Below are 25,071 nucleotides of genomic sequence, written 5' to 3'. Positions count from 1 at the left end.
CAACTGTGGCAGTTGGAACTCTTGCTTTTCTTGGAGCCTTCTTTCCATACTATTCAATGAATGATGAAGTTGTAAGTTCTTTGCCTAATTTCTTGTATTGAACAATAACCGATGCAAAAAATTCTTTAAGATTATATGTGGCTCAAAATTGAAATTTGTTTTACTGTAGGGTTTTAAAATTTTTTGGCTTCTTTGCTTTCACATACAACATTTGCTTTAGGGTTGGTCAGTTTTGCTGATTATGCGTGGATCTGTGTTGGACTTCAATCGAGCAACATTTGGCATGTAAACATTATGTGAGATATGAAATTTGGTATGTGTGTGCTCTCGGCGTACACTATACATCATACCTTATGCTATAACTTTTAGCATCTTACTTTAATATTTTTGGTAAAAATTAGATTTGGCAGACCTACTATTAGACATCAGAACTGGACATCTGATGCTTTCTGAAATTATCATAAAATAACCACAAATTCTAGGAGAAAGTTTTTACAAAATTACTTTAAACTACAATATTATTTTGTTGGCTATGCAATTGAACTTCAGCACTTTTAAGTATTTTGTTGGTCATTCAATCAAACTTTGAGTATTCTTATAAAATTGTCTTTGAAAATTTACTTTTAGGAGTTACAGAGATCACACTCATTTTTGTGTTTGTGACAGAAACAAAAAATGAAAGTTTTTTTTTTATTTTTTTATTTTACTATTATTTGAATTGTTTTACTTATATATATATATATATATATATATATATATATATATATATATATATATATATATATATATATATATATATATATATATATATATATATATATCGATTTGAATTAATGGATGAGAAACGGGGAAACAACGAAATAATAATAATAATAATAATAATAATAATAATAATAATATTTTAAATAACAATAATGTATTGCCGCATAATAGCCCCAAAGTTTAGACAAACGTTATTTATGTTGGTAATTTCCACTAAAATATCGATATTTTTAAAAATAAATAAATAAATTTTATTTTTAAAATCCACTAATATTACGTCAGAAATTATCAAAGAATTTTCCGACAACTCGCTTAAAGAAGACAACCTCCTAATAATAATTCAAGCTTTAGCCCGAGAAGAAAGAATGACAAAATAGGGTTGAGTAAATTACATAGATGGTTGGTTGGTTTTTTTTTCTAGAAAACAACAAATATATAAATTAGAAACTTGGAGGAGCTAGAAAATTACAAAAAGTATAAAAGATTAGTTAACCAGCTAATTGAAGCTGAAGACCATTCACGAATTTTATCACAAAACCATTATTCATGTCTTCCTCGTCTTCCTATCATTTAACACTATATTATTCATGTATTTCCAAATGTACCAAACATTAGTACAAAAAATCGCATCCACAACATCTTTCTATTTGGAACTAATAGCAAGATTATCCATTATGGAAAATAGACATTGAACAAAATTAAACTCCAATTGATCCAATTCCAACCAATGAAATATTTTATTCCAAATTCTAGTTGACACCTCACACTTAACAAAAAGATGTTCAAGTTACTCGACATATAAATCACAAATCGGGCATATAACTGAAGGGACATCAAACCTCATATTCGCCAAATTAAAAGAGCAAGAAGACTATCCAATAAAACTCTCCACTAAGAATATTTACCTTTACAGGCACAATATGATCCCACCTGGTTTTCGGTTGTACAGAAGGAAGAATTATGGTTCAAGTTTTAAATTTTTATCACAGTCGGTTCTTATGGTTTCATTTTCCAACACACTTAGTCATTCCGTCAAACTGTTTAAAAAAAAATGTTGAACTTATGTAAAATAACTAATATATATCTCATTTTGTCTTTTTTATTATTTAATTTATTTATAAATTATAAGGACTAAATGTATAAATCGAAAAAAAAAAGTTAATATGAGAACCCTAATCCCATGTTCACACTCATCTAATGACACTTTTCGGGTTTGGGATGATGACGAAATTGGGTAGGCAATTTTAATTTTTATTTTAAAAACACCGTGTGTAACCTTCATTAGTATGTTTCTCCGCTTTTAAAGCGATGTTGAATTTGTGTTTTTAAAATAAAAATAAACTTTGGTTACTTTCTTAAAACGTATTATATAGTATAATGATATTTTTAAAACACGTTTGATAGTTGGTTATCCATTTATGTCACTGACCCTAGAATTTTCGAAATATAATGTTGTAATAACAAGTAAAAGAAGTATGGTAATAAAATAAATAAATTAGTGGAAGTACGTTGTCGTATTCTTTCGTTTAACCCTGCAGAAAAACAAGAAACTCCTATATCTATAAGTTAAAATATGATGCTATAATAAATAAATTTCTTATATTTAACCCTAAAACAAAAATTTCTTGAGTGCCAGATCCAAGATTTGGTCCATACATACAAAATAATGTTCAGTTGTGTAGATTTGGGTTGGGTCCAAGATTTGGTCCATTGGAGATATACAAAAATAGTGTTCAGTTGTGTATATTTGGTTGGGTCGAAATTGTGTTAAATACAAGTAACCAAAAAATAATGTTTGGTCACTAGTAACTAGCAACGATTACATGTTAGCACGATAATAGAACCCAAATAATTAGCACGAAATGTTATCAAAATGACAAGACTAGCAACCCTACAAATGAATAATCCTAGAAAAATTAACACATATTCGTTAAATTAGCATTTGCTGATTAAATCAACTTAGCTACACGAGTTGATTATCACGTAGACAACCAAATTTAATATGTGAACAAGTCTATTTACTTTAAAAAAACATTGGGACATGCGAACACAAAGACGGCCAAACAGAGGAAGTATGCAAAAAAGAGAAGTCGTAGGTGGTTGGATTAGAGGCGAGCATCCCGAACAGATTTCCCGAACCGAATGGATACCTCAGCCTATACTTCCGTTCGGTATCCGGTCCTAGGACTGATTTTAATGTTTGATACCGAGCGCTCCCTTGGTTGGATGTGCGACCATGTATCACATGGAGACAACGAGAGTGTGAGACAATGAGAGTTTTTTCTGAGATAATCAACGTCGTTGTTGACGACGATAACTATTACTTTTAAAAAAATTGCATAAATAGTCTATGGATTTGCAAAATTTTCACTTGCATTATAAGTTTGAATTACTTGCACGAACAGTTGTTATGGTTTTGTTTTATTATTACGAATTGAAAGACTGGAAATTGAATACTCACATTATGAAAAAATGAAACTGTACAAGAACATATACAAAGAGAAGGAAGCTCTAACAACCTTTAGCTCCTAACTAACTAACAAACATAACATTTACAATATTAACCCTACAATTATTGTAAATTACAAATATAACCTCTAATATTCCCCCTCAAGATGGAGATGGAGAATATATATTCTTCAGACCCATCTTGCTTAAAAAAGGTTGTAACTTGGTGCTTGACAATGGCTTAGTGAATATATCTGCTAATTGTAAAGCAGATCGTATCGACAACAATTTTATGGTTTTATCTTCAACTTTTTCTTGGTTAAAATGACAGTCAACTTCGATATGTTTGGTTCTTTCATGAAAAGTGGGATTATGAGCAATCTGAAGAGCAGCTTCATTGTCTCCAAATAGTAAAGTTTGATCCTTTGGATGAACATCAAAAGCTTTTAAAAGTTGTTGCATCCATACCAATTCAGCAGTATTCATAGTCATAGCATTGTATTCTGTCTCTGCTGATGATCTTGAAACAATTGATTGCTTTTTAGACTTCCAAGAAACTGATGAATCACCAAGAAAAATGCAAAAGTCGGTAACTGATCGTCGAGAATCTGGACATTTTGCCCAGTCTGAATCACAAAATCCTTTGAGCTGCAATGTGGAGTTTGCTGAAAAAAAATAGACCTTGGCCTGGTGAGTTTTTCAGATATCTGAGTAAATGACATGCAACATTGTAATGATGAACTCGTGGATTAGACATGAATTGAGATAATTATTGAACTGCAAAAGAGATGTCTGGTCTTGTGATGTTTAAATAGATTAATCTGCCAATTAATCTTCTATATTGAGAAGGATCGTGAAAAACATCACAATGTTTTGCAGAAAGTAATGATCTTGGTTCCATAGGGGTATTTTTGGGTTTTGCAGCTAACAGCCTAGCATCCTCTATAAGGTGCAAAGTATAATTTCTTTGAGAAACAATAATACCCTCCTTAGAATGTGCAATTTCCAGACCCAAAAAATATCCCAATTTTCCTAAGTCTTTCAATTTGAATTGTTGACTTAGTTGAGACTTGAGAGAAGCAATTCCTTGTTGAGATGCACCTGTAATGATTATGTCATCTAGATATACGAGTAGACAAACATAATCATCACCCTTACCTTTATGAAACAATGAGTAATCTGATTTTGATTGAATAAATCCAATCTTCACCATAAAAGTAGAAAATTTTTCAAACCACTGCCTTGAAGCTTGTTTAAGGCCATAGATCGACTTATTGAGTTTACACACAAGCTTGGAATTGGAACTATGAGGTTCCCCTTGAAAATCAAGCCCAGGTGGAATATCCATAAACACTTATTCATGTAAATCTCCGTTTAGAAAAGCATTGTTAACGTCTAATTGCACCATATTCCATTATTTTATTGCAGCAATGGCCAATAAAAGTTTGACTGTGACTAATTTTGCAACTGGAGAGAAAGTTTCAAAATAGTCAATACCCTCCTTTTGATTGAATCCTTTGGCTACTAGCCTGACCTTATACCTTTCAATAGCCCCATTGCTACCATGTTTTACTATATACACCCACCTACAACCAACTGTGTTCTTGTTTTGTGGTAGGGGCATAATTTTCCAAGTATTATTAGAAGCCATTGCATCCAATTCTGTTTTCATAGCATCACACCATTCTCTATGTTTAGAGACTTCTTTATAAGTTTTGGGTTCAAAGGTTGAAGAAACAGCCATAGCAAAAATTCTATGGTTATGAGATACTTTGTCATATGACAAAACAGTGTCAAGAGAATATGGCACATGAGAATGAGAAACTGTGTTACAATGATAATTCCTTAAGTATGAAGGAGGTTGATGATTTCTAGTAGATCTCCTTAATGTTTCTGATTGATGATGAATAGGATCAGGAACTGGAACTTGATCAGAAACAGAAATAGGAATGGAATCATCAATTGAAGTATGAATGAAATAAAGAATGGATTCATTAAAAGGAATAGGCAACACAGTATTGGAAAAAGGATATTGGGGTGTTATTAAAAATGTTGTCTTGAAAAGGATATATTGATTCATGGAAAACAACATCTCTAGAGCAAAAAATCTGATTGGTTTCACGATCAAGAAGTTTGTAGGCCTTCATATTAGGAGGATATCCCAAAAATAAAGAAGCTTTTGCTCTGGGAGTGAACTTTGCTCTTTGAGATGAGAGAGTAGATGCATATCCCAAACATCTGAAATCTCTTATGTGTTTATAACCTGAAGCCTTACCATATAACAACTCACATGGACTCTTGAAATTAAGAATTTTTGAAGGAATTCGATTAATCAAATATGTTGCAGTTAAGATAGAATCACCCCAGTAACAAATAGGAACTTACGATTGAAACATCAATGATCTAGACACATTCAACAGATGTTAATGTTTCCTTTCCACAACTGAATTTTGTTGTGGTCTTTGAACACAAGTTTTTTGATGTATTATACCTTTTTCCTCAAAAAAAATCTTTGAAATCCAACTCTTTTGCATTATCTGATCTGAAGCATTTTATATTCTTGTTGAACTGAGTTTGAATGAAAGTATAGAACTTTGGAATAATACCCTTGATATCAGATTCATGTTTCAGTAAATATATCCATGTATATCTACCGTGATCATCAACAATTGTAGAAAAATATCTATGTCCAGTATTGGTTGGATCTTGATAAGGACCCCATATATCACAATGAATAAGAGAAAATGATTCATCATACATATTGTTAAAGGATTGAAATGGTAGCTGCTTTTGCTTAGCCAAATGACAAACTAGACAATGTTGTTTACAATCACTATGAGTAATAGAAACATCCAAGAAAGTCTTAATAGGAACAAGACAATTATTTAATGGATGTCCTAATCTCTTATGGCACAGATCTAATGAAACAGAATTAATTCTTGAATCTAAAACAGAGTTATAATCTTGCTTTTCAGTGGTGTTGATGACATATAGATCTTGAATATTTTCAGCTTTGCCAATCATCCTCTTGGGATGAACATCCTGGATGTAAGCATTGTGACAAGTAAATTGAACAATTAGATGTTGAGATCTTGTAAGAGCACTAACTGATATCATATTCAAATCAAACTCAGGAACATATAAAACATTCCTTAAAGTGAATAGGTAATCAATTTTGATACCCCCAATCATATGAACAGGTAGAGTTACTTTATTTGGAAGAGTAACTGTATGATTAAGAACCTTTCTGATGTTCATAAACAAATCAATATTGTGACATACATGTTGAGAAGCTCTTGAATCTAATATCCACATTTGAGAATGTAATCCATTTTTTACAGTGAGAGAATAACACTTACCAGTTGAAGTATTCTCATTTGGATTAACAGAGAAATCATGTGATTTGATAGGGCATACATCACTTGTTGGCATTGTGCTGGAGAAAATCCCCGAAACATGTTTCTAAGTTCATCACTTACTGGAGAATTCATATCATCATTCATTACAGCAACAGTAACATGATTGGACTTTGACTTGGGTTTATAACCAGGTGGATATCCATGTAATTTGTAACATTTCTTAATAGTTTGTCATTGAAACTTACAATGAGAACAATATGGCCTCTCTCTGTTTTTTGAGTATTTATTGGTTTGATTTGAAGTAGCATTGGAATTATTGAATGATTTGTTTGAATTGACAAGGATAGATCTGGCAAGAAATGCCAAAGAATTCTGGTTGTTTGAAAGCATCTTTTGTTTTTCTTCTTGAACAACTAGTGAGAATACTCGATTAATAGTTGGTAAAGGATCTATTAACAGGATTTGACCCCTTGTGTGAGAAAAGGATTCGTTTAATCCCATGAGGAAATTCATGATTTGCTCAGATTGGAAGTATTTTTCGATTTCTTTAACACCTCCACAATCACACTTTCCACAAGAGCACCTTGGTCTGAAATTCTCGAGTTCTCCTGTTAGAGATTTTAGTTTTGTAAAGTATACTCCAACAACATCTTGATTTTGATTGAGATTTATGATTTCTCGGCGAATCTAAAAAATGAGAGGGCCATTGCTCTGTTCATATCGATCTTTGAATGATTTATTTGAATTGATAGGGGTAGATTTGGCAAGAAATGCCAAAGAATTTTGGTTGTCTGAAAGCATTTTTTGTTTTTCTTCTTAAACAACTAGTGAGAATACTCGATTAATAGTTGGTAAAGTTTCCATTAACAGGATCTAACCCCTTGTGTGAGAAAAGGATTCGTTTAATCCCATGAGGAAATTCATGATTTGCTCAGATTGGAAGTATTTTTCGATTTCTTTAACACCTCCACAATCACACTTTCCACAAGAGCACCTTGGTCTGAAATTCTCGAGTTCTTCTGTTAGAGATTTTAGTTTTGTAAAATATACTCCAACAGCATCTTGATTTTGATTGAGATTTATGATTTCTCGGCGAATCTGAAAAATGCGAGGGCCATTGCTCTCTTCATATCAATCTTTGAGATCATTCCAGATTTTTTTAGCGGAATGAACAAACATGATACTGGTAGATATCTCTTTAGAAACGAAATTCAAAATCCAAGATATGACAAGTTTATTATTCCTCATATGAATCACGATTAACAATTTCAGTCATCGGTGGTTGTGGTAGAGTTCCGTCAACGAAACCAGCCTTATTCTTGACGGAAAGAGCAATTAACATAGATCTGCTCCACGATGAGTAATTCTCATCAACTAAGGGTTGAGAAACTAGAATACAACCAGGATTATCTGAATGATGCATGTAATAAGGTGACATGCGATCATCAATTGGAGATACTGAAGTTCCAGATGAACTTGATGAACTTGAATTAATACCAGACATTTTTCAGATAAAATCACAAGAACAATTTGCGATTTTGATAGAAACGAAAAGAAAAATGATTCACAAGAACAAATTTGTAAATCGATTTGAAAAGAAGAACAAATAAGAATGAAAATCAATCAAGAAGATGAACAATCAGTGAAGAAAATCGGAAGCTAGAAGTTTCCGCTCTGATACCATATTACAAATTGAAAGACTGGAAATTGAATACTCAGATTATGAAAAAATGAAACTGTACAAGAACATATACAAAGAGAAGGAAGCTCTAGCAACCTTCAGCTCCTAACTAACTAACAAACATAACATTTACAATATTAACCCTGCAACTATTGTAAATTACAAATATAACCTCTAATATTGTTGTTTTTCTCCCGTGCCAAAATATGCATCTTTATCAACTATCCATTTGTTTTCTCTTTCATATATGACTCTTCTTTAGACCCATGTACACTTTCAGGAGTACCAACCTAGCTTCGATAGGACAATGTTTGAAGAACTCTTAAGTGGGAAGTTTTTCGATCTTTCTTATATAGTAACATAATTATTAATAGTTCCTTAAGTCATAGCAGTGGCGGAGCCAGGATATTGTTGAAGGATAGACCAAATAATCTACAAAAATATGAATTAGTAGCAAAATACTTCAAATGATAACAAAATATAACAATGTATGCATTCTAAGTAAATTGTTCATTTAAGTTGCACACGATGATTTCTTACATCATTAGAATCATCCAAAATCGAGCCTAAACTAAAAAGTTTAGCGATATCTAATCTTTTTTGCTTTGTACCCATTACTCAATGAAATTCATTAATCATAAATAATTCCAATTACAAACATAATCTTATATTCTTATTAAAAAAATAAATGTATATATAATGCAATAATACATATAATACAATAATACAAATAATTAATTCATAGCAACAACTAATAACCAAATTTATTAGGGATTGTTTTTATAACTTTGATGGTTTACGAATAAAAAGGAAAACTCAAAAGGTCATTTCCATAAATAAGATTCAAATCATTTGAAAGATATTTAAGTATATGCTCATATATTTAAGTATTTGAAAAAGCGCCAAGTTTTGAAGACAAGTAGACAACCTCATATGGGGCTATAGAATACAGATGCTTCATGCTACACTATGATTTTAACATGTTTACGGTTTTCATTGTATGTTTGATTATACAAATAGTTGAAATATAATAGAAAAATGAACTTAACAATAACTTTTATAATTAATCTATTAGTTATTTAAGCATGTAAAGTATTAATTCTTAGACAAAAAATATTCAAAAGACAATGAAATATTTTGTTTAAATGGATATCACAGACAGGTGCATTTATAACGGATGTATTTACTTCATTAATGGATAATGTCTTGTCTATCTATTAGCCCATATTGTTAATAGAGAAATGTTTTCATATCGTTCATAATTTCAAAATATATTATACTAGTCATTTTTTTAATTAAGCAACAGACATTTATAACCAATTAGGCAGAAGGTAGCCTAATTAGTTACAAACAGCCAAATTAAGACTCTTAAGTTATCCAATCTACCATAATTCTTTTACATCTACTTGAGATTCAAGAATAAGAGACTGCTAATACATCCTAATCCTCAGCGCAAGAATATTGATATTAACTTGAGCGAATTTGTTCTGTAATAACCATTTTGATATAAGATCATATGGTATACATACATCATCCTTACAAGTAAACACACCACTATAAAATACTCACCATTCCATATCATTATTGTTGGAAAATTTTAATATAAATATTTATATTTTTACTAACTTTGGACATATATAAATATATACATATGTTATATACATAATTAACTCTAAGTGGGATTATGTTCTCCTATGTGAAAACTTCGAAATGATATATTATATGTCCAAAATAGAGTATATGTGAATGAGACATCGATACTTAGAGACGGGTATTTGTGAATAAAGTTAGCAAAAGAGATGAACATGGGAATGAGTCCGACATTGGTAGAAATGCCAAACTCAACTAGGTTTATAAGCTTAAATATATGAAAGGCTTACAAGCTTGTGTCTATGGTTTTACTTCAAGTCCTACCCGCGCGTAGGGGGGAGGGGGTGCAAATCTTGGATTTCATAGACCAAAATCACCGAACTTGAGCATGGGTGCGAGCTGCGGACACGAATGCGGCTCCGAAAACTCGGGCTCGCGCAACATAAATATAGCATGTGTATGCCATACATCTAAGCACCAAATCTTCATAAAACAAACTTTAAAAGATGAGAGGAAGGAGAGCCAAAAAAGCTACCATTAAAATACTCTAAAGTATTATAAAACGTAAAGGTAAGGGAGACAAACATGGGGAAGCTACAAGAGTTGAATTTATTTATTAATATCAAATTTAATCATGGTTAACCAAAGTCTCTAAAACTTTGTACATACCTTATCATATAATAACTAGTTTGTTGTTTCTTTTATTATTATTTTCATAAAACAATAATTATTCTCTAATTAAATATAAGAGCTGAATTTATTTATTAATATAAAATACTTAATAACCCATGGCTTTGAACACTCGGTTCTCTTCTTTCTGAAAGAAGTAATAACCTATGGTTTCTTTTGGGTATCCCACAAAGGTAAACTTTTGAGGTCTAGGGTCAAACTTGTTAGAAGTCTCTCTTTAACATATGTTTCACATTCCCAGATCTTTAAGTAAGACATTGATGGAACTTTTCCATGCCATAACTCGTACGGAATCTTACTTAATCGAGTTGCGGTGGTGTTCCCGGTGGAGTGAGTTATGACATTATGCCACAATTCTTAAGATGTTCATCAAACTAATAGCTTAGAAATTTACCACCATGATTTGATTGTATGGTTTTAATCTTTTTACCAAGTTGATTCTGTACTTCATTTTAGAATACCTTGAAGACATCGAATGCTTTTTGCTTCTGTTTCATGAGATACAAATATCCAATTCTTAAGATGTTCACGAAACTCATATCTTTCACTATTTCTTGTCATCGTCCTAAAAGGTCCACATACATCAGTATGTATGAGTCCTAATAGATCCGAAGCTCGTTCACCAACACCGGTAAAAGGAGATTTGGTCATCTTGCCACATAAACATGATTCACATACATCAAAAGACTATAAGCCTGTTGATTCTTAGATTCAATCCTTTTGGAGCTTCGCAATGCGAGTTTTGTTAATGTGCCTGAACTTGAAACATGTTTCTAAGTTGCTCAATAATGTCAAATGCTTCATGAAACTCAAAAGTTTCCTGAAGCTCATGAGTCATTGTTGCAAGCATGATGCATGCCTCTTCGGTCGAATCATTTACATGTTTCACCCGAGCATCCTTCAATGTCTTGGCGGCATTTTGAGGAAGCTCGTATGGGATATGTTCATCAAGGACATAGTCCTTTTTCTCAAGCTTGAGGAAAATTCTAAGTTGTCTGAACCAATCAAGAAAGTTGGGCCCGCTTAGTTTTTCTTTTTCGATGATGGATCCACATCACCCAAATAACTTGAGGCAGTGACCCACAACACAAGTAAATTTATTGATCGTAGGTTGTGAAAACCAATTACAACTATTATACAATTCTTAGATTAATGGGATAAAAAAAATTTCTTTGTTTTTAATGGCATGTTTATCCCATCTATGGTTCATAACTCTTATGCTTAGGTGACCTTTATCACATAAGAAATTGATCAAATCATCCATTTAAGAAACTTGAGAATTATATTTTACAATCCCATAAGTAAATAAAAAATACATTGGCCATTTTTTGACAATCAAAATACTTAAGGTGACCCAAAATCCATAATAATTGCACAAAAAATGCTAAGTGGTTTTTAAGTGGATTGCATAAATTTTACGGTTTTGAAAAAAGGATTTTATAAATGTTTTATTATTCTAGAATTTTAAAACATTTTGTATCATGAATATTTCATGCATAAAATATTCCATGATACATTTTGTAGTGTTCCAAAAACTATAAAGTTGAATTTATTTCATATCCAATTTTACATGTTAAAACTTATATTCAATTTTAATTCGATGTTATAACGATTGGAACCGATTTTTAACTTTTTAATAAAACATCCATTTATTATAGAGTTATGGAGTTTAGATAAAATTAAAAAAATATTTTAAACCTTTTAAAATATTTAAAAGTTTGGCTATTTAAGAGTTCTAAAAAATTAAAACTCTTTTTAACAAAAACTCAATTTTTGACATATTATGTTGGAAACTTTTATTTAAATTTCTAAACTCCAAGTTGATGTTATTTTTTTGTCAAAATGTTTTTAGCATGGCAAACACATTTACATACAACATTTTATAACAACCAATATTAAATATCACAATAATGCATTTTAAAGTGTATAAACAAAACCATTTTCTAGTAATATTCAAACGGCTTCATGTCCTCATAAAATCTTCATGCTCCATCTTGTTACATTTTTATAAAAAAGAAATACAACTAGTCTAAAAACTAATTTATTACATATAATTATGAACAAATAAAATAATACTTATTTATCTATTACATCATCATATGAATAAATACATAACAAACATAAATGTCCTAGTGGCTTGTTCATACACAAGAAACATATAAAAATATCAATAAACAATTCTTTGTTATTTCTAAGACAAATTTTATATAACCAAAATACATGGAAAATGGTTATATAAAAAATAAACACTTTTAAACAACAAATTGCCAAAGAAAATAAATATGAACATTTATTTAGCCAAAAAGAAATTCATGCTTGTTTTCCAGAAACAAAAGATTATCAAACATAAAAAATCATTCTAACATTTAAAAGATGGATCTGATACCACTGATGAGTTTTGATACATAAAATAGAGAGTTTTTTCATAAAAACCGGCAATGGAAGCTTTAAAAATTTCTTACAATTTTGAAGTATATAACAAAACCAAACCACTAAGGATCCCTTTAAAGATGTTAGAATGATAGTAAAATAACCAAAAGGTGTTTTAGAATGACAACCTTTGGAGCCTTTGGACCCTGTTGGATTTGTGGTGTTGAAGTAGATGGCAAGAACAAAGAGCTTAAACTTCTCTACAAGTAACCCACCAACAAGATTAAGGTACCCAAAATGCTAGTTTTCTTTTTTATATTAATTTGTTCTTTAAGCCTTTAAGTGATTAACAAATAAGCACTAAAGGAAGACACAAAGTAAGTACCAAATCTTCACATAACAAACTTCAAAAGACGATAGGAAGAAGAGCCAAAAAAGAGCGACGACTATTTGTGGTTTTAAAGGGAAAGAACTTAAAACAACTAGCTCATTTCTCATGCATAAGGCACCCTTATATACTCCCATGCAAGGTAAGGTTAAACCATTTAAAATACTCTAAAGTATTATTATAAAGCATAAAGGTAAGGGAGACAAAAGCATGGAGACAAATATGGGGAAGCTAAACAAGTAATCTCCCATGCCGTAAGTGATTTAGGCCATGGAGAGAGGATAAGAAAAAATTTGTCTTCTAGCATTTTTAACCATGGTAGAGTAACTCATTAATTTAATCATGGTTAACCAAAGTGTCCAAAACTTTGTACATGACTTATTAATCATACATTATCTTATAATCACTAGTTTGTTATTTCTTTTATTATTATTTTCATAAAACAATAATTATTTTCTAATTAAATACAATAGTTGAATTTATTTATTAATATCAGATACCTAATAATTATTCAATGAATATCAACTTGATTAAGGTGTAACCGTATAGGATCACATGCTATTATCAATATCACTTAATAATGATTCTTGAGCATATAGATCCAACTTTAATGTATGACCAAAATTCCAAGTATAGTTTTTATACAAGCAGATCTTCAATCAACCGATAATGTTTTCACCTTCTAGCTTGAAAGTCTATTTTTAAACTTCTCAATTATTTGTCTACCATAATTTTGTTTAGCCATGATGTCATTGTCGGAAGAACAACATAAATGAATAAAAAGTTAGTCGACTTGAAATTGATAACATAAGTCATCCTTTCCTATATTATATATTTGAAAAATAGTAAAAGAATATAACAAATATTTTAAAATTGGCAAATTAACATTCGTTTTTGTTTTTTTCAAGATCTCGCTAGGGTTTGTCTCAGTGGCGGAACCAGAAAATTTTGCAAGAGGTAGCACAAAAAAATCCCGATAAAAGATAGTAAGATAATTTTTTTTAATTATGGTTTCATTAGAATAATAAACTTGCGCAAAAGTCTTACATAATTACATTTTTTAAAGTTGTCCTCTACGATTACCCATTTTACGAAAGCGCTCTATCACTCGTTCGATCTTAACATCCATAAGTGCTTCTTTTTCTACACTACAAATTAAAGCATCATTCAAAAAATCATCACCCATTTTGTTACGTAAGTCCGTCTTCAAAAGCTTCATTGCGGAAAAACATCTTTCAACGGTTACGGTTGTGACAGACAAAACCAAAGTCAACTTTAATAACCGATAAACCAAAGGGAAAAAAAGATGTTTCCCGGTTTCCACCATCAAACGAGAAAGGTCCGCAATTCCCTTCAAATTAGAAAATCTCTCATCATCAATCAAAGAGTGATAATAGGTTTCAAGTTGACCATCAAGATACACCCTTTCCGAATCATTAAAATCAGTTTTGTACAACTCGCTTAACTTCACCAACTTTGATTTGTCAAACATAGAAAAAGCATTACAAGGACTCAAAGCCGCCATGTATTCAAGCAAATTGGTGCTCACTTCACTAAAACGGTCCCCAAATTCTTGAATTTGCATATCCAAAACCGTGTTGAAAATATCAACTTCAAAGTGATGTTGATTAGTAACCTTGGTCCTACGGTTTCTTGGAGTAACATAAAATTCAGACATTTCCACAATTTTAATTTTATGTTTATGACAAAAGGAAAATACCTTCTCCAACATTGAAGGAAACCCATTATTTCTAAAAGCTTTGAATGTTTTCATCGTCAGTTTTACCAAAGAAGCCGCTTCCAAAATATTTTGATCCTTTCTTTGAAAATGTTTTGACAAGGTATTCGTGAGACCAAAAATCTCCAACATCAAGTGTAAATAAAACACAAAATCAACAGTCTTGAAATACGACAAAATACCGAATGCTTGATTTCGGTTATTTAAACTAGATCCCTCCTCTTCAACATATTTAAGAACCTTGATAACCTCCGGAAACAAATTCTTCAAACTTATTATTGTTTTATAATGTGAGCTCCATCTTGTATCCCCAGCTCGAACAAGTGAAGTCTCCTGATTTAACCCTCTTCCAGTCTCAATTTCACCATTACCAATTTCTTTTTGAACCCTTTCCTTGTAACTATCTCGTATTATATCTTTTCTTTTACAAGAAGCACACACCACATTAACCACCAGAGCTAATTGCTCAAAGAAATCATCAGCACCATCGTGGTTTTTTGCTACAGCCACAACCACTAATTGAAGTTGGTGTGCAAAACAGTGTATATAATATGCCGAAGGATTATCTTTCAATATCAATGCTTTCAAACCATTAAATGCACCCCGCATATTACTTGCTCCATCGTATCCTTGCCCTCTTACCTATATCAAATATATATATATATATATATATATATATATATATATATATATATATATATATATATAAGAAATAAAATAGATAAAGATTCAAATACATAAAAAAAAGAATTCATAATTTCTTACCTGAGATATACTCAAGTTATTGTTGGTAAATACCGAATCAATGGCTTCTTTTAGAGTTAAAGAACTTGTATCCTTCACGTGAACAATGCCAACAAATCTTTCTTTCACTAATCCAAGGCTATTAACATATCGCAAAACCATAGCCATTGGTTCCTTTTTGGATACATCACTAGACTCGTCTACTAATATAGTAAACACATCATTACCAATTTCTTCACAAATGGACTTTATTATCTCTTTTGAAAAGCATTGAACAATCTCTTTTTGAATCTTTGGAGATGTCAACTTTTCATTTTTTGGGGCATTTTCTAAAGTAACCTTATAAATGCTTTCATTATGGTCCCGAAGGAATGACAATTCTTCAATGAAAAGGCCTTTAGAAATTAAGCCATCCGACTCGTCGTGACCACGAAATGGTAACGCATTCTTCAATAAAAATCTACAGGTATCAATTGTAGCACGTAATCGAATTTGATAGTTACTTGCTTCAACTTCAGTTTGCTTATGAAAAGCTTCACTAATAGATTGGTTTTTCTTTACTAGATTTTCACATTTTTGTTTTGCTTTGTTGTGATGACTGTCAACTTTACCTTCATGATCTTTCAATGATTTCTTTTTACTCTAAGTGTCAAAGCCTCCCGTCACAAATACATCTCTCCCCCCTTGTTGCCCCACAATATCTCCAAACAAGTAACAACATAAACAATAAGCTTTGTTCTCTTTTGTGCTATACTCTAACCAATTAAATTCATCAAACCATTCCTTTACAAAACGTCTGTTCTTACCACCAACTTTTATTGATGGAAAATCATGGCCTTTTGGTTGAGAAGGTCCTTTAATCCAATATGCTCTCCTTATTTCATCCCTTTGATTTGGATGATATGATGTAATTCTTGGTCTATCCGCCGGGTTCGAAGGAAGATTATTAATATCAAAACTAGGTTGAATATGTTGTGGTTGTGGTTGTGGTTGTGGTTGAGGTTGAGGATGAGGTCTTTTTCCTCCACCACTTTCATCACTACTACCAACATCCAATGTCCTTTTAAAAAAAATTTCCATTTAAACCCTACAAATACAATTAAAGATTTAAAATTCACAATTGCAGATTTAAACATAATACAAGTGAGCAACTAGTTGGCTAATTAGGTTTTCAATTTGAACAAATAAATTAAACTAAATCATTAAACATTAAATCATAAAACATTAAATATGGAAAATTAAATATTATTTGTTTCATATTCCGTAAGTGAGCCAATAGAGAAATGGGTGAATAAGCTTTGCCAAGAAAAATTAGGGTGAAGCAGGAGGCAGCGGCAGTAAAAGGACGATCACATGAACAACAAAAATATATCAATTTCTTTTTTCCCCAGGATCCTTCGTAATTTAGGTGCTAAAAAAAACACATATGTTTTAATAAATGGGCTAAGTTATTCAAATTAATGGGCTATGGCCTATGGGCTTCTATTTTAAATGTAATGTGACGGTTGGTTAAAAAGTATATCATAATTGACTTTGTAATTATATATATATATATATATATATATATATATATATATAATACTATTTCTGTGGAAGAATTGAGGGGTAGCACGTGCTACCCCTACCAACTAATTACTTCCGCCCATGGTTTGTCTTCTTTTGTTGGTTGTCTCCTCCGGTGTCGGTTGCCATTGTCGAAGCATATCCATTTTGTTTTTATTTTCATTTCAAGACCTGAAAACGAGATCTGTCCAAAGCATAACTCGTAAGGGTTTGTAACTTAAATGGATCTGAAGCAAGACTCAAATCCTCAACGCCACCATCATCCTTTTTGTTACCTTACTAAAGCCGCAGCCAGAGAAAACAAACTAACAAGGTTTGTCACCTCACCCATTCGCCGTTAGAGTAAACAACCAGACACACACACAATGATATATATATATATATATATATATATATATATATAGAGAGAGAGAGAGAGAGAAGAGAGAGTGAGAGAGAGAAAGAGAGATAGAGATAGAAAGATAGAGAGAGAGAGAGAGAGAGGAAGCCTTGAAGAATCGATATGAGATCTAGGTTTCAATCGTCCATTTGTTCGTCGACGTGGGTTTCATATGCTAGTAAATGCTTCGAAGCAGGAAATCATAGAAATTCGGGATGGATTTCAAGTTAGGAATTTTTTGTTCTGGTTTATATTTTTGTTTCTAGAATGATTTCTGGTTTGATTGGATTGAATGTTTATTTCGAATGAATTGATTATGGTTTTGATTTTAGATTTGATTTTCATTTTGGATTTAAAATAATGGATTTGATGTGGTTTTTATTTTCTAGTATGAGAGATGGTGGTTATAAGCTCCAGTGGAATCGATGATGGTAATTTTTTCGGTGACATTTTATTCCCGCAAGAGAGAAACCTGGGTTAAAGATCGGAAGGGATAAAAGGCTGGTGTGAAATTTTCTAGTTAATCATAAATTTTTAATAATAAATTAAAAAACAAATACATAAATAATAAAATTAATTAAAAATTAAACTAAAAAGGGCATAATAATCTTTTTAGGTTAGACAATGACCAAGCTCGCAACATAAAAACATTAGGGACCTTTTCGAGTTAAAAGACGTTAGGGACCAAATACACAGGCTACCTCAAACCGTAGGGACTATTTGTTTAATTTACACTATATATATATATATATATATATATATATATATATATATATATATATATATATATATAAGAGTGAGATTAACATAGAACTAAAATCATGCATAGAATCATAGAACCACTTTATGAACCTTTAGATCATGTTTTGATGAATAAGGATATTATGGTAAAATAACAATTTTATTAAAAAAGAAAAATCGATTTTTTAACAACGTTTCCTAATTTATAGAATTTTAGTAATAGATTGATTTTCATAGATGAACATATGTTCATCAATAAACATATGTTAATAGACGCACATTAACTTCGAAAACCCATATATTGGTCACGTTTATATGGGATTAGTAATGAATTGGTCATGTTGATACAAATTTAGTAGTGAACATATATGAATGTTAACAAATGTACATTATTTCCTAAAACCCATAAATTTGAAAAGTTGATATATGTTCATAAAATTGATATATGTTCATAACCGAAAATTTATACAAAAACGCAAAATTTTTCATGTCTATGCATGTTCAACAATGAACATATATGAATGTAACAACTAAACATACTAAAAAAATTAACTATGGACAAATAACTGAACATATGTTAATAAGTGAACATTTATATAAAAGCCTATAAATTAGATGAACGAATCAAATGTTCTTTCAAATTAAAAATAATCAAGAATATTTACATGGAAATGATGGCTGCCAAGATGAATATGAACCAACATTTGCTTTAAATTCATAAGTGAACATTTATACAAAATCCCATAAATTCGATGAAGAAATACATCTTTTTTCAAACTAAACATAATCAAGAATATGAACAATTTAACATGGAAAAAGTTCCCTTAAATAAGCAACCTAAAAATCACCCCAATTAGGGTTACAAACATCGTTTGCTTTTTTTTTTTCCATCCATTACAAGCATCTGTAGCTACAATTATAAGAAGTTGGTCTATATTAGACCTCCAACTCTCAGATCTCGATGCACCACCCTACAAAAAATATAAAATTTACAATTATACTTTAAACATTAAAATGAATTAAGAAAACTACAATCCATTATTACATACAAGGGTTAAAAGCGTTTCTAATACCTCAAGTGCAACAATCTTCATAAAAACCAGAATGTGGTTTTTGAGAGAATAATTATTTAAGATTGATTTTCAATAAATAAAATTGCATTTCCTTGCTTCCTTTTCTTGTTTATAGGTTGTGTTTCACCACCATGATAACAATTTGAATCCATATCAAATGAAGCATTGCTTATGACATATTCAGATAGATATATTATCATCCCAACTCAATACGAATCATTTAGTGGCGCATCCTTGCAACAAGATGGTGCATCAACATTAGAATGGCGCTTCTTGTACAAGGAATGACGCTTCTTCTCTAGGGATGCCACTTCCACCTTACAAATGGCACTACTAGAACCATAGTGGCACTTCTTGCTCAAGAATGGCACTTCAACCTCTAGAATGGTGCTTCTACCTTCAAAGTAGCACTTCATCCTCTAGAATGGCATATCTAGACAACAAGTGGCGCATCCACATTACGGATGGCGCTTCTTCATCAATAATGACGCCTTAAGCATAGATGGTGCATCCATGCACCATGATGCTCCATTCCACTTTTAGGTGTTATATTCATATATGAATGATACTTAAACTGTAAAAATAATTTTAGCATTCATTTTATTCATAAGTGAATAAAGAATATATTGTAATAAAGATCTGTTGTATTTATGAATAACGAGAGTGAAACTATAAAAAAAATAAAAATTTTATTTTAATATCAATATGGATGTCTATTTATAAAGAATAAAAATTTATGAGTTTTGATATATTTAAAATAATTTTTCGATAAAAATAACTCCTTAAAAATTAAAGAAAAAAAATGAACCTATGTTTCTGTATATATTATGGTAACAATTAACATAGTTTAAGAAAACATGTTTGGTTTGAAAGCACACGTGTATCCTGTGCATATTTCTGTCGGTACGCCCAAGTATTTTGCGGTAAAATAAATATGTGGCTGAGTTTGATTCCCATATTCTCATCTTTTTTATTTTCTTAATTGAACACTCCTCGATCGCTCGCTCGCTCTCTCTCTCTCTCTCTATATATATATATATATATATATATATATATATATATATATATATATAGCTAGGTTCAGGTATTCAAAGTAATTATTGTGTTATTGTATGCATAAATGTGGGCCAATTAAAATTTAAAATAAAAGCAAATAATTAAATAAATAAATAAGGATAAATAGGTAATTTGATAATTAGTGTCCACAAATAATATTATATATTATGGTAACCATTGACTTAGCTACCTACCTAGGTTTTCTCCATCGGCTTTTTAACACCACCGAAAGTAAACAAGATCGACATCACGATGGTCGCGATTCTTAATAATCGAAGAAGAAAGCTACACTACCCGCTATCGTTTTCTGGTGGGATTATGCTAATCAGGATCTCGATGATCATATGTAGCCCGCCTTTGTTACCTGCTGCGACGCTATTCCTACTACCAGTGCCTTCTTCGTTTGAACCAGATGAATCAGACAAGCCATTGAATCCATCATGTCAACACACGGTGATGATCTCGTAATGTTGCTAAGAACAAGATCGACATCCCCTTTTTTTTACAACCTCTATATGCAGAGGTCAAGAACTGAAGCCGGAAATCGAGAGAGCAATGAAAGAATCTAGGGCTTCTATAGTTGTATTGTCTGAGAAGTATTCAAATTCCAGATGGTGCCTTGATGAGCTGTTATTGATCCTTGAACAAAGACAGATCTTTAATAAATTTGTTTTACCAGTGTTTTACCATGTCGATCCCTCAGATGTCAGGAACCAAAGACAAAGTTTCACGATAAATGTAGAAGAAGGAGCAGAAGGGTCAAAATGGACAGAGTATAATGTCAATCGATGGAAGGCAGCCGTTGCAGAGGTTGCTGATCTGACCGGCATGGTTTGTTTCCGGGTATGCATTCTCTATTCATGCATCTAGTTTAATCCTTTGGATTAATTCAACCGAGAGTATTAAATATGATAAAGGAACCGTAATTTGTTTCTAGCATATGATCAAATTCGGGTATGATTCTTGAAAAGATATAAGTCGTGGAATTTTCTTTTGCTCATATTCCTTTAAATTTATGCCAAGGGCAGAACCAGACGATTAGAGGCTTTCCAGTGTGTGTATTCCATGGTGTTTTGCGAAGTATTGTATGGGCTTTCCATAGTAGTGTAAGGGTTGGTTTACTTTTTGCACATACTTCATTTAGGTTGATCCTTGCCTCTGGACACATTTGGCATGATAGTTGAACTTTCTGTATAGTGAAGATTGCAACTTTACTTGATCGGACCCAAATAGCTATTCTGTTTGTTCAGATATTTATGTATGGACCTTATGCCATTCTTGCCAACCAATGGAATGAGCTTAACAATCTATCCGTTTTGGCATGTTGTCCAACCTGATTCATTAAATTCGGGTGTATCTTGTTGCCCTTCACATTATTAAACACTTAATTCAATTAGATTGCTTATACGCTTACTATGTACACCTCAGTTCATGATACTTAAGGAGTTGACTAATGGTTGCCGGAAGAATATAACATTTTCCAGAGCATTTGAATTCCAAGCACTATGACTAAAGTATTTAAAATTTTAAGAAGGTTAAATGCCATGCTCTGAATGTGCTTATTTTCTTTTTCCATTGTTGCAGATCTAAAACAGACTTTATCACAGAAATTGTTGGTACTTCTGTGTTCTTATTTCTGTGTTCTTACTTTTAAATTGGGATTTTACTTCTACAGGTGGTTGAGAGCCGAAATCAACTAATTTCTAAAATTGGAGAGTTAGACATTGCTGATGAAAATGAACGAGTTTCTATCTTGGAATGTCTAACAGTATCATTCTCATTAAATTGTTTTTTACTATGGATATTTTTCCAACAGAATGCATACCGTAACTGAATATTGAATTCCAATTCTATCTGAATGGAATCACGAATTCCAATTCTGTTGGAATGGAATATGGATATTTTTCTCACTGATTTATGCATTGGATTTGTTTCCACAGAAGCAGCTGATGCTTGAAGAATGAACCATGAAATTGAAAGTGATTCTTAGCAACATTATTCTTTTAGAATGTATTAGTGTCTTTGTTAGATTTTCATGTTTTTTTCCTGATTTGAAAGTTTTTTTAGGTTTATTCTTTAACAATAAATGTAATTCTTAGCAATTATTACCCGTATTCTATAAGAATTAATGTAATTTTTGTTTTTATTCTTCAATTGATGGTTCAAGAATTTGTTATTCTCCAAGAAGTTTTTAAAGTTATGATCAAGAAATAGGTTCAAAAATATTTTTATTATATTATGGTTCAAGAATATTTTTATTTTTGATAAATATATTCTGTCAGAATATCTGAGAATTATCATCACTATAATCAGATTTTTAAAATTAATAGAATTTGTTATCTCTTAAAATATGCGAGTTTCCTTTTTTAAATTTATGTTAATTGACTAAAATACCCTTAAAATGAAATTAGATGGTATTTTCTAATTATCTTTAATTTAATAATATGTATTATTCACTTTCTTAAAATAAGTAAAATTGATTGGCCCACATTTTTGCATACAATAACACAATATATATATATATATATATATATATATATATATATATATATATATATATATATATATTCCATGTTTTAAAGCTAAAACAATATATTCTCCTTAAAATTCGTTATAATAGTTTGGAAGATTACATTTATCTTATAACTTTTGCATGCAAAAGACATATGTAGGGCATTTCCTTTTATCTAACATATTGGTTTTTTATGTGTAGTAAAAGTTATTAATAGTTTTTAAAGATTAAAAAAAACAAGACATATCTATTAGACTGATACATGACAAAAAAAGGCTCTCTATTAGGCTGACGTGTATACTCAAAAAACTTGTGTGTATATATATATATATATATATATATATATATATATATATATATATATATATATATATAGAGAGAGAGAGAGAGAGAAGGATAAATGATTATGTATAAATAACATATACATTGTGTGACTATGGGCGTGTTCGGCACGCAGCTAGTAAAAATGAAAAAGTCTCGTTCGGCGACCGGAGCATTTAGATTTTAGCCTAAACAAAACGCTCCAAAATCAATAGCTACATTGAGTAGCTTTCAACAAAACACTCCAAAATCAAACGCTATCCGCTGCCCGCTACCCGCTACCTGCTACCCGCTACTAGCTAGTTTTGCCGAACACGCTCTATATGATGAATTTTGGACCATTAATCAAGATTCATATGAAAAAGGTAATTTCAGAATAATGCAATCATTTAATTTATCATCCAAAACAAAAACCAATACATAGGACAATAATAAAAAATAAAACCCATCTATTATGGAATCCCACCTATAATAAGGTATTTGAATATTTTTTAAATTTATCTTATTCCTTGCATGAAGTCTGGTTTGTATTTATTGGGAACTGATACACATATAAAAATTGTTCATGGAATGGTGGAACAATTCAAGGAAGCAAAAGTGCGATTACTATTTTTGCTACCATACACACAAAGACACACAAACAATCACTTTTATTCTTGGACCTGCAATGTAACATCCCGAAATCAGGTAATTTCTATTATCTCTTGAATATTTATCAACAGTGGCACATTTGGCCCCTTGAAGAAAAAGGCACGCATACTCGGTTGTACGCAGGTCATACATATGAGTACGCGCAGCGTACTCATGCAGTGAGCATGATCGCGGATGGCCAGCTAGTATGTGGGGTGTACGTGTGGTACGCCGGGCGTACTAGCCCAAAATTCAAACTTAAGGGTGTCCCCCTATTTAAAGAACAACATGTCTTCATTTTGAGCATCCTTATCAGCCTCCAAGCTCTCTTTAAAACCCTAATCCCGAGTTGTGTTGCTTGTGTTTGCTTTTGCAAGTTTTTGAGTGTTCTTGGTGCTTGTAGTGGAAGAAGGAATCTTGAGAAGAAGGAGTGGGTGCTAGCAAGCTTGTAGATCCAGAAACCTTCCCTCTTTGTGCATCATTTTCAGGTATAAAGTGTATACCTTGGTAAGCCTTTCTTTAGATCTTCATGGTTGAAGTTTTATGAACTTTTGTCCCCAAGATTGGACGTTTACGAGTTTGGAGCACTCCATGAAATTGTAGCTGTCTTTTCATGGATTTTAGGACCTATAGATTCATAAAAATGGCCCCTTGATCATTCCATTTGGTTCATGCTTGAGTGAAGTATGTGAGAGTGTATTAGAAGCTAAATATTGTTGCATTGGGTCCTTCCTAGCCATGTGAAGGCTTAAGGGCAACGACTTTATTGATTAAGACATCTTAGATTAGTCAAAATTTGTGGTTGGGTTAGTTGTCTTTAAGTATTAAGACACTAATTTGGTGGAAGCAGAGGAAGACCCGGCGTACAACTAGCTACGTGCATCGTTGCTTGATCCTTCCCCGATGAAAGCTGGCTTCGTTGTACGCCCAACATAAAGATTGGTATGCTTCGCGTACTCGCTGAGCATTGACTTCTGTTGACTTTGACTCTTGGTCAAGGTTTAGGGTTTTGGATCATGAGAAGGG

The 25,071-nt window shown here is 31.6% G+C and overlaps 1 protein-coding gene and 1 long non-coding RNA gene across 2 annotated transcripts; one reads left to right on the top strand and one right to left on the bottom strand.

Moving 5' to 3' along the window:
• Window positions 1-326, top strand: LOC145123913 (uncharacterized). The gene is made up of 2 exons (XR_013715408.1): window positions 1-71; window positions 170-326. It is a non-coding gene; the product is annotated as an uncharacterized LOC145123913 (long non-coding RNA).
• A 14,022-nt stretch (window positions 327-14,348) lies between these two features.
• Window positions 14,349-19,547, bottom strand: LOC145126624 (uncharacterized). Its single transcript, XM_079061953.1, has 7 exons — window positions 19,527-19,547; window positions 19,321-19,424; window positions 19,119-19,230; window positions 16,912-16,964; window positions 16,462-16,830; window positions 15,792-16,368; window positions 14,349-15,668 (listed from the first exon to the last, which is right to left on the bottom strand). Exons 1-7 carry the CDS (start codon window positions 19,545-19,547, stop codon window positions 14,349-14,351), a joined length of 2,556 nt encoding a protein of 851 aa, XP_078918079.1.
• Window positions 19,548-25,071: the final 5,524 nt, after the last annotated feature.

Source organism: Lactuca virosa, chromosome 7 (genome assembly GCF_052849685.1).
Source record: "Lactuca virosa cultivar CGN04683 chromosome 7, Lactuca_virosa_CGN04683_v6, whole genome shotgun sequence".
Lineage (NCBI taxonomy): Eukaryota > Viridiplantae > Streptophyta > Magnoliopsida > Asterales > Asteraceae > Lactuca > Lactuca virosa.
The sequence above is the reverse complement of the archived record's forward strand: the minus strand, read 5'-3'. Positions and strand labels throughout refer to the sequence as shown.